The following is an 11,663-nucleotide window of genomic DNA, read 5'->3' as shown; positions in this document are numbered from 1 at the left end:
TGTGTATGAGAGATATATTAGCAGATAGTAGCCACCCACATTGGAGTTGAGCTAAGGGAAAACTGACACCTTAAAGACTGATACGCTCTAAGTCCTGTAACCAAGTACTATAAACAGAATTCTCTTACCCAGAGTCGGCTGCATTAAATATACATTTAATAGGTTTGAATTTTACAAAGAAAACAAAGCTATAAACAGTCTTAGGAATATATAAACGGGCTATAAGTTAAATAAACGCTTTGGATCGGAAACAAGTCACAGGATCAGTTCCTGAATAAATAAAAGTTCATCCATGAGGTTTCTTCGGAAGTTGGAAGAGTCACACGAGGGTCTTATGTCATGCCCTCCCAATTTACTGCCTGCCAGTACAACCGCCACTATACTGGGGTCAGCACAGAGTCCGGCAGATGGAGGGGGTAATTAGAACGCGTCGGTTCTGAAGCCTTTGGCAATGAAAATTTAGTTTCTTCTGCAGTCCTTTATAGCAGCAGCGGGGATAATAAATATAAAAATATATATACATCTATAGAAATATGTACAAAGGAATCGACAGTTCAATAAATAATGCGTTATTTAAGTGAAGAACGTAAAAGGTAGTATTATCCATGGAAGTGTAAGGATGACGGTCAGAGTCTTGTGTCTGAAGCCGGTTAGACCTATGGTAGGAGAATACACGTTAGTATACAACAACACCTGGAGCAGGTGGCTCACATAGGTGTGAACGGAGTCACACAATTATGCAAATTTAGGCCTTTTTACATGGGCCAAAGGTCGGGAAAGGATCGTTCTTATGAACGCTCGTTCCCGATCATTGCCCTGTGTAAACGGCGGAACGGTCAGCCGATAACGAGCAAATGCTCGTTCCTCGGCTGATCGTATCGATTATACAGCATAAAATATTATCATTGTCGGCAGCACATGTCCCTGTGTAAACACGAAGATGCGCTGCCAACATGAGGGAAATGTATGGGGATGAGCGATCGGAGTAATGATCGCTCGTCCCGATACATTACTGATCATAGATCCTTGTGAAAGGAGCAAACGAGGGCCGATCAACAAGCTGTCTCGCTGATCGGCGCTCGTTTTTACGGCCCAAATTGGCCGCTGTAAAAGGTCCCTTATTTTGACTAATTGATTGCACTAAGATTGACTGACTGCAACTTTGTGTCCTGCGACTGCCTCACTCCTATTAGTTTTAGTGGAGGACTCGATATTTCATCACTTCCTGCAAAAGTCTTCATTTATACTTTAAGCGGGAGGGAATTAGAATAAATAAAAGTTGCATGGTGGTGTGTTAAAGTCGCATGCAGGACATTCATGCTCTAAACTGAACTAAAAAAAATAATTGTATAGGGTGCATTTGAATCTTTTGTATATGGGGACATATACCCTGAGCTCTTAGACTTTATAATATATCCTCAAGCTCTACCTTTGGAGCCAGATGAAATAATTAGAGACTGAAAAAGTACCACTGCCTCTGCTGTATGCGTCAGAGGGCTGTCCTACAATATGTCATCAATGTCTGTTATGAGACTCCTTTAAATGGGTGGTCCCATAAGGACACCTCCTCTCCATATGCCTAATAGGGCATATGAGTGTCCAAGAGGGGGTTTTGGCCCTCCTCTGCTAGCCAAAGCTGAGAATCTTACAGTGCGTGGCTCCTGCACTGGATAACTTGACGTGAACATGTATTACCATGTACAACCTTTACTTTTCCCAGGAGTCCAGCATCTGAACCTCCAATAATCTACTCATCATTAAAGGGAAGGTGTCACGAAAAAAAATTTGGGGATATAATATTGCTTTTAGTATGATATTAAAATAAATTTTATTTATTTGTGTTCTTGTGTTGTACTTTTTTCTTACTTTTACTTCTCTATGGGGGCTGCCATTTTTTTTCATCTTTGTATGTGTCGATTAACGACACATACAGAGATGGAATACGGCACATACAACCCCATAGCGAATGCGAACGGGAGCCGTTCCATTCACTATAGCGTACGCCGTCTGCATGCGCCGCTCCCACACATACCAAAAGGAAGGTCTTTGGCAGAGAGAAATCCGGTGCCATTTTCATGTGGATCGGTAGCCGCGGCCGGACAGTAAGATGACGACTTCCGGTCGCGGCTTCCGGTCCACAGCGAAGACGCAAGGTATAAGAGCGGAGGCGGCAGCGGCGGCAGGAGCAGGTAAGTTATGTTCGTGTATGTTCATGTTATACTGTGTGATTACCACTGTATCTAATCCTCCTACACTGTGCATTCGCTCAGAAAATGGCGGCACACAGTGTAGGAGGTTTGAAGATTGAACCCCCTCCTTCTCCTGGCACTAGCCAGGATAAAGGAGGGGGGATTGTGTGAGGACACTAGAGCGAGTGTGTCTACCCCAAATTTGCAACATAAAGCAATGAGGTTGCTTTACCACATTGCCAATGCTGCAATTTTGGGAATTGCTCCCTCTAGTGACCAGCACATGGAAATGTTATAAATTAGAATCTAATTTATAATATTTCCTGACTTGTGAAAAAATTAAAACAATGTTTAATCACTTTTATACTAACTGTTTAACTGAAAAAATAAATAAAAATTCTAGCGACACATTCCCTTTAAGCCAGCTGTTTTTGGAAAGGGGGTTTCCCTTATTGTATTGCTTTACCTGTAGAAGGGTCTTTGGTCTTTTTGTTAAGCATCAATACCTTGAACTCTTATTACTGTGTAGTTGGAGGCTTGGGCAGAGAAGTGGCAAATGAGGTTTAACACTGATAAATGTGAGGTTATGCACTTGGGAAGGGAAATTACACGTCACCATTACATACTAAATTGGAAAACACCGGGTAACACTTTCATGGAAAAGGACTTAGGAATTTATTGAAATTACACTTAACTGCAGCAACCAGTGTCAGGCAGCTGCTGCAAAGGCCAATAAGACATCAAAAGGGACATAGATACACATGACGAGAAAATAGTTCTACCACTTTATAAATCACAAGTTTCACGTAGAATAATGGGGCAGATCTACTATTGTTGCACCTTCTTTTTAAAGCAAATAATTTTAGAGAAATGTATCAATGAAATGCACTAAAAAGAACAGATGTTTGTGACTTATCTGACAAGGGGGCATAGCTTAGCGGAAAAGGGGATGTGATTTAGGATTGACAAAATTTTGGCAAAATTTTGGCACAAAAAAGTGGACTAAAATAAGCCGATTAAAAGGTCGTATAAAGTAAGACAAGTATCTAAAGGTGCGCCAAATTTATAATTCCACATGAGACACTGTGATAAATTTGGCGCATCTTGTCTAATTCTAAACTGTCTAAATTCAAGATAATATTAGTGAATCTGCCCCATTGTCTACAGTTTTGGGAACCAGTGCAAAAGAAAGACATAGTAGAGCTTGAATGGGTTTTTAATGCAGGCAACTAAAGTAATAATTGGAATGGGTGAATTACAGTACCCAGAAAGATTCTCAAAATTAGGCTTATTTTATTTAGAAAAATAGACGGCTGAGGGGTGACCTGATAACTATGTAGAAATATATCAAAGGTCAATACAGTAATCTCTCTCATGATCTATTTATACCCAGGACTGTAAATATAAAACAAGGAGGATCCTCTACATCTAGAGGACAGAAGGTTTTTACACAAATATAGAAAAGGATTCTTTACTGTAAGAGCAGTGAGACTATGGAAGTGGTCATGGTGAATTCACTGAAGGAGTCCGAAGGGGCCTGGATGTCTTTCTCAAGTGTAATAATATTACCGGTTATGGTTACTAGATTACTGGAAATGGGGCGCTGATCCAGGAATTTATTCTGATTGCCATATTGGACTCAGAAAGGATTTTTTTTTTCCCTATGAAGAAAATTGGCTTTTGCTTCGAGTGTTTCGCCTTCTTCTGGATCAACATTTCAGAGAAATAAATAGAACTGTTATGTAACCTATGGAAGGGTGTGATCCCTGTAACAGAAGATACACTATTAGGCTATGTTCACACGCAAACTCAAAAACGCCTCAAAATACGGAGCTGTTTTCAAGAGAAAACAGCTCCTGATTTTCAGACGATTTTTGCGCCACTGGCGATTTTCGCTGCGTTTTTTATAGCCGTTTTTGCAGCTTTTTTCAATAGAGTCTATGGAAAACGGCTCCAAAAACGTCCCAAGAAGTGACCTGCACTTGTTTTTCTCAGCCGTTTTTTATGCGTAAAAAAACGCTCCGTCGGTACAGAACGCCGTTTTCCCATTGAAATCAATGGGCAGATGTTTGGAGGCGTTCTGCTTCCGATTTTTCGGGCGTTTACGGCCCGAAAAACTTCCGAAAATAGGCCGTGTGAACATACCCTTAGTCTTTGGTCACATCACGTTTTTGCCCTATGTTTAGCGTATATGTCGGGAAAAGCTCCCGACTTATACATTAAACGTAGGCTGTGACGGATGCCTAACTGGCTATATCGCGATATTCACAAGACATGAAGTTCAGTCTTGTAAATAGTGAAACTTCTGTCTTATTTTCCCAGTTTGTGGATTTCGACAGAAATGGCGTTTTTTTTTTACCTCAGTGGCGAACACACACTGCTCAGAGGAGCCCGGGAGCAGGTATATCGGATGAAAAAGAGCGTCTTGCTGCTGCCCAGTGGCACTGCCATGTTGGACGTCTGACTTTGAACTTCAAGAAAAACATATAATTGTTATAGAGGGCCATACAAATGATTGGGAGTACATGATGCTACTTACCCATCGTACCAGTATAATTACCCTTATATATCCACTATATAGCATTGCTCATGGGACGGTGCCAATACTCATACATTAGTGACGGAAGCGTTACTCACCGGCGCCCGTCTCTCTCCTCTTCCATGTCGGATGCCGGGATCAGTTTCTGTTTGCTCCGGGATTTTTCCCTAAGACAGTCCGGATTGGGCATCTTGAAATGAGGAGGTGAGATAAGGAACGGCTCTTTCTCTTTTAAGTTGTTCTTGTGCTCCAAGTCATTGTTGACCATCCCTTTCTGATTGATCAGTCCTTTCTTGAGACCTCTCATGAGGAGCAGTAGTCCACTCGCCAACAGACACACCGTGATCACCCCCAAGCAAGCCGTCAGGGCCAGACTGGACGGAGGATCAGCAGAGTAAGAAGATGAAGTTGGTTCTTGCACCCTGAACTCACAACTGGAGCCCATGAACCCAGAAGGACATTGGCAGACATGGCCACTGAAGTGGGTGTAGCAGGTGCCGCCGTTAAGGCAGGGCCTGGAGGTGCAGACATCTACTCGTTGGTTACAGTCTTTACCACCATAGCCAAGAGTACAGGAACAAGTGTAAGTGTTCAGCCCGTCCACGCAGGTCCCTCCGTTGGTACAGGGGTTGTTGGCACAGTCATCAACGTTTACTTCACACCGAGATCCTGAAAATCCCACACGGCATTTGCACACCGCGTTACGCCCAATGTCCAAGCAATGACCACCTAAAAAGGGAAAGTAGGAAGTTGTAGGATGTGACACTTAAAGAGGACCGGTCACCTCTCCTGATGTGTCTGTTTTAGTAAATACTGGAGCATCTTTTCTGGAGTATCATTTCTTGGAACTTTGCGTTGTGCCGTTCCTCTGTTATTCCTCCTAGAAATGTATGAATGAATTAACAACTGGGCGTTACCATTCCCTTATTAAAAGGGTGTCGCCCTACAGAGTCTGAGACTTTGAGCATTGATTGGACAGTGTCAGAGTCACACCCCCAACTTGAAATACCCAGTTGTCAATTTATTCATATTTCTAGGGGGAATAACAGAGGAATGGCACAACGTATAGTTCTAAGAAAAGATACTCCAGAATTGTTATATTCTGGGAAACACAAGTGTTTACTAAAACAGACATGTCATGAGAGGTCCTCTTTAAAGTAACCCTCCAGTCCCTAAAAAAAAAAAAAGATTATATATTGGAAAAGTATAGTCAACTTACCTGCTGCCCCGCCCCTGACCGTTCCGTTCTGGTCCAATATTTTCTACTCTCTAAGATGGCCGCCGCACTCACATTTCTTTTGAAGTCTGAGACACTCCCCCTCCACTGCCCTTTTATGGGCAAGCGCTGATGACGTCATCAGCGCTTGTCCATTAGAGGGCAGTGGGTGGGAGTGTGTATCAGACTTCCGAAGAAGCTATCCATTGCTAAGTCTAAGGGCTAGTTCACAGTATTTTGACGCGGAAACCACGTCAGAAACAGCGTAAAGAACGCCCGAAATTGCTGGGAGGCAGAGGCGTGTTTTTCCCGCGAGCGTAAAAAAACTCCCGCAGGAAAAAGAAGCGACATGCCCTTTCTTCAGGCGTTTCCATCTCTGACCTCTCATTCACAATGGGAGGCAGAGATCACGTGTATTGCAGCAATTTTTTCCCGCAGTGCTCAATGGCCGCGGGTGAAAAACGCAAAGAGAAACGCTCCTAGTGTTCTGCCGGCAGGTCAAAATCTGCCTCAAAATTCCTGAAGAAATTTTGAAGCATATTTTTCCACATTCAAAAAACTCTATGTGAACAGGGCCTAAGACTGGAGAGTGGAAAACGTCGGACCGACACGGAGGCCGGATCATTCAGGAGCGGAGCAGCGAATAAGTTGATTATATATTTCCAATTCTTATTTTTTGGACCGGAGGGTCACTGTAAGAAGAAGTAGCCGATAATGGAAGACTGTAATGGACGTTCAGGGTGGAGACTCACCGTTCAGACACGGGTTGTTGGTGCAACGATCAATTTTTTTCTCACAGTTCGAGCCATGGTAATTCACCGGGCAACGGCAGACATAACCACCCACAATGCTTTTCTCTACGCAGGTGCCACCATTAAAACAAGGACCATCGGCACACGTCATGGCACTTATGTCACAGTTCTTGCCATAGAAACCTCGAGGGCACACACATTTGTAGTCATTCTCCAGGTCCTGAGAGGGGAGGGCGGGGGCAATGGAATCAATGGGGGAATAATGGGGGGCAGATGAGCAGAAAGAAATTTGGAGAGAAAGGTTTAGTTGGCAAATTAAGTGAGGGCAAAAAATGGAGAGCGGAAATTGTAGAAGGTAAATGAGGACAATTATGGAACGATGGACAGAGAGATAAAGGGGAAATGGTGGGATATGGACAAAGTGGTTTTAGGGAAGGGGAAGAGATTGTGCACGGACACAGAGAAAAAAAAAGGCGTGGTTAATAAGGATGTATATGAGGATGTATACAACATGTACATAATGGGGCGCATCATAAATCCTAGTGCAAGGGAAAATTGGGAGCGTTGCCTTTAAGGGCACATATACACTGCCATATTTTCAATCTGTTCTTGGTATGAAATATGTGGATGAAACAAAACATGAACTGAAAATCCGGCTGTGTAGACCGCCCTCTGGCCGCTTTCCCGGGCGTGATACGGGTGCTTTTTACATCAGCAATAGGGTATGTTCACACGGCCTATTTACGGACGTAAATCGGGCGTTTTTGCCCCGAATTACGCCCGAAAATAGCGCCTCAATAGCGCTGACAAACATCTGCCCATTGAAAGCAATGGGCAGACGTTTGTCTGTTCACACGAGGCGTATATTACGCGCCGCTGTCAAATGACGGCGCGTAATAAAGACGCCCGCGTAGAAGAAGTGACCTGTCACTTCTTTGGCCGTAATTGGAGCCGCTATTCATTGACTCCAATGAATAGCAGCGCTAATTACGGCCGTAATTGACGCAGCGTTCAAGCGCCTGCACATGCCGGTACGGCTGAAATTACGGGGATGTTTTCAGGCTGAAACATCCCCGTAATTTCAGCCGTTACGGACCCCCGCCGTGTGAACATACCCTGAAAGTCTATGAGCTCGTACTCCGATACATCGGCTTTCCGGAAAAAGCCGAACAGACACGAAGCGGCTGAGCGCTCACACGAGCCCTTCTGCAGCTTCGTTCTAGCGATTGGTGGGGGTCTCAGTGCTCGGACCCCCACCAATCCAAACTTCTGACATGTCACTATGACATCTCAGAAGTTTGTCAAACGTTTAGCTACACTTTAAGGACACAACACCCGGCCCTCCCACGGTTCATCAGAACAGCAGCACTATTGGCTTCTATGGTGCTCCAACTCCCGTTCTAATGCTCCTCGGGAGGTCCGGGTGTTGTGTCTATAATACGGGTGCAAAAAAGCACCCGTATTACGCCCGTGAAAGCGGCCTGACACTTAAATTGGCATTATTAATTTGAAAGGAAAGCTGTAACCTAATTGGTCCTTAGAGGTGACACCACTTTTTATTTGCCCTAGTTTTTCCACATTTCCCCCAATAGAATTAAAGGGGTTATCCAGGCACGGACAACTGATGACCTATCCACAGGATAGGTCATCAGTATATGATCGGTGGGGGTCCGACACCTGGGCCCCGCACCGATCAGCCGCTCCGGCTGCCTTCGGGCACCGGATGTCCATGCCGGAAGCAGACGGCATCATACATTGTATAGCGGCCGAGCTGCAGAACAGTAACTCTGCTCCTATTCACTTCAATAGGTGCAGAGTTGCTGTTCTGCACCTCGCCCGCTACTCTGAGACCGGAGCCATCTGCTTCCGGCATGGGCATCCGGTAGCCAATGCAGAAGATCGGTCCGGGTGTCGGACCCCCTCCGATTATATACTGATGACCTATCCTGTGGATAGGTCATCAGTTGTTCATGCCTGGACAACCCCTCTAAAGGGGTTTTGTGTAATTTATTCATTGTATAATAAATGTCTAATATTTGCTGTGCTTCAATTCCTTATCATTTTCAAGATGTCTGCTTGCTGTCAGTGAGTGAATTAAATATTACTTTGTTTACATCCCAAAAAAAAAAACGTCCTGCTCAGCCAGCTGGAGAGAGTGGTGTTAAAGTTGAGAGTTCTGATACATTGTAACAAGCCCTGCACTTGTGAGAGCAGCACATTTTCATGACTTTGAATGTAATCCTGTAAACACTGACAGCAAGCAGAGATCTTAAGAAATGTGACGAATTGATATTCAAAGTATATTAAAAGTTGAAGAACTTTTCATTGTACAATAAATAAACTGTATTTACGGAAAACCCCTTTAAGACTTAACGACAATGGAAACTTTTTTGCTTTCTATGGTCCGTATGTATATGGAGAGATGAATTTGGAATTGGTTAATGTATGCTGGTATGTGCTCTACATCTATGTTAGGATGCAGGTATACAGTACATACGTACCTTACAATATGCATATACTGTGCAGTGTGTGAGTATCGTGTAGCGTTCTGTATGACGGCTCCAGATACGTGTGATGACGCGTGCATTTTGGCGCATTTTATTTCACAGGATATTAACATAGTTGTACAACCTGTTCTTAAAGGGCCCTTTAAGCCACTGCATCCAAGGGGTCTCACTTGACATACAACTGCCGTAAATCACACGGTTGCGAAGCCTCTACTAGTCAAGGATCAAACCCTATAGAGGAACCGTGGTATGGGCAGTGCAGGATTTACAGCTGGATATATGGAAGAACTCTACAGCAAGCCTGCTCAGGAGAAAGAAGACGCTGAGTATGTGAGAACAAAGGCTGTACGGAGAGGCTGAACTGATACGAGGGTTGATTCTACGCCCTGCCTATCAATTTAGTGACCGGTACAGGTGCCAGCCTGGGAGGAGCAAAAAGAAAGAACAAAATCTTGCATACAGATCAATACTGATATTGGATAACTATCGATCTTTAAGGGAACACTCCGGGCAAAACTCATGCTGTGTTATGTCAAGTGCAGGGCATGAGGGGGCGGAGCATGACACTGAGAATCTGTCTGTAGGGTTCTTTGACTCCCTGTGTCATGCCCCGCCCACTGGAGTAGGCATAACAAAGTCTCAATTTTGCCTGGAATGTTCCTTTAATTTGCGAAAATTTGTTGTACGTAGAAAGCTCCGATGTGTATGAGGTCAAGACCACAAGTGAATCATCATTATTAAGAATATTGACTCAGGTTAAGGCCTAATTCACACGAGCGTGTTCGGTCCATGATATACGGTTCGCATGTCGGCTGCATTTCCCAGCCCGAACACACTGCTGGGAGCCGGGCTCCTAGCATCATAGTTATGTATCACGCTAGGAGTCCCTGCCTCGCTGCGGGACAACTGTTCCGTGCTATAATCATGTTTTCAGTACGGGACAGTAGTACCACGGGGAGGCAGGGGCTCCTAGCGTCGTACATAACTATGATGCTAGGAGCCCGGCTCCCTGCAGTGTGTTCGGGCCGGGAAATGCGGCCGACATGCGAACCGTATATCATGGACCGAACACGCTCGTGTAAATTAGGCCTGAGAGGTTTTTGAGGAGAAACCGGTTGGGCTAGGGCCACATTGTAGCCTATGCCGGATGTAGGTGGAGGAGCAGCTGCGCTCTTGTATCACCAGTTTCTTGATGTGTTCCTGAACTGATTCCACAACCAACCACATTAGGTTGTCCTGGGCACTAATACAGATAGAGAACGCTCTGCACACAACAGTCTGTCACATCCATATAGCTGCCGATAGCTTCAGGATCAGGGCAAGTGTAGCCCTAGCCCAGTTTTCTGAATTCAAAGAAGACCGGTTAGACCCTCCTGGCACATCTGTTTTAGTAAATACTTGTATTCCCCAAATAACAACTCTAATTTGTGCTGATCCTCCGTTATTCCTCCTAGAAATGTAAGAATACATGACAACTGGGTGTAACCAGTTGGGGGTGTGTCCCTGCACACTCTGACACTGTCCAATCAGTGCTGACAGAGTGAGACTTTGAGAGGACACGCCCCTTTGACAAGGGGAATACTAACACCCAGTTCTCAATTTATTCATACATTTCTAGGAGGAATAACAGAGGAACGGCACAACGCGGAGTTCTAAGAATTTTTTTTCCAGAATTGTTATTTCATGGATACAGGTATTTACTAAAACAGACATGTCAGGAGAGGAGATAGATCCTTCTTAACCCAGTGCCCAGTGAAAATTGACAGGAAGTGTTAACTTACATTGCAGCTGCCTCCATTTTTGCATGGGTTACTGGCACATTCATTGCTCTCAATCTCACAGTTGGTTCCCGTGTATCCAGCTCGGCAGTTGCATGAATAGCTCCCTTGACCGGTATTGGTGCAGCTGGCTCCATTGTGGCACGGTTTATGGTTGGTGCAGTAGTTCAAGTCTTGATTGCAGAAGAGCCCCCCCCAACCTTCTTGACAAGTGCATTCAAATGGCTGCAAGCAAGATCCGTGCAGACAACCGGGATATCGCACGCACTCGTCACAGAGCCGACTTTGCCATCCCATACGACACTTGCATTCCCCGGGCACCTCGCAGAAACCATGAGCCTCGCTGCAGCCAGGCAGACAGATAGCTGCAAAAAAAAGTGCAAAGACTTTTAACAAGCTCATTCAGTTATTGGTGGAGTTTGTATGATCGCCCTGGGCCTGCGTGCGTTTCCTTTTAACACTCCCAACAATCTCCTCTATTGGAATTCTATTAGAACAGTGCCCCTAGTGGACAAGCTTCAATAAGCGCAATAACCTTTGACATCTGGACTAGATTCCCTAGGCCAGTTTATGTGTCGCCTAATAATGCTCCGCTAACATTATTGTGATTTGCTCCACCTGGTGGACCAAAGGGTTCATAGCAGTTTTGTAGCGTTTCTCAAACCCTGTCCTCAATGAACCC

General features: G+C 44.6%; 1 protein-coding gene across 1 annotated transcript in view; it reads right to left on the bottom strand.

The window, feature by feature from the left end:
- Positions 1–204: 204 nt before the first annotated feature.
- Positions 205–11,663, bottom strand: part of LOC142658862 (uncharacterized) — a 31,758-nt gene continuing 20,299 nt past the window's right edge. Inside the window, exons 5-9 of the mRNA XM_075834475.1 lie at positions 10,985–11,346; positions 6,697–6,916; positions 4,827–5,457; positions 4,549–4,660; positions 205–656 (exon numbers count right to left, since the gene is read on the bottom strand). Coding sequence (XP_075690590.1) covers positions 651–656; positions 4,549–4,660; positions 4,827–5,457; positions 6,697–6,916; positions 10,985–11,346 — 1,331 coding nt within the window. The 3' untranslated portion in view covers positions 205–650. The remainder of the gene's footprint in view (positions 657–4,548; positions 4,661–4,826; positions 5,458–6,696; positions 6,917–10,984; positions 11,347–11,663) is intronic.

This window comes from Rhinoderma darwinii, chromosome 8 (genome assembly GCF_050947455.1).
Source record: "Rhinoderma darwinii isolate aRhiDar2 chromosome 8, aRhiDar2.hap1, whole genome shotgun sequence".
NCBI lineage: Eukaryota > Metazoa > Chordata > Amphibia > Anura > Rhinodermatidae > Rhinoderma > Rhinoderma darwinii.
Note: the sequence above shows the minus strand (reverse complement) of the source record. Positions and strands in the feature narration are given on the sequence as shown.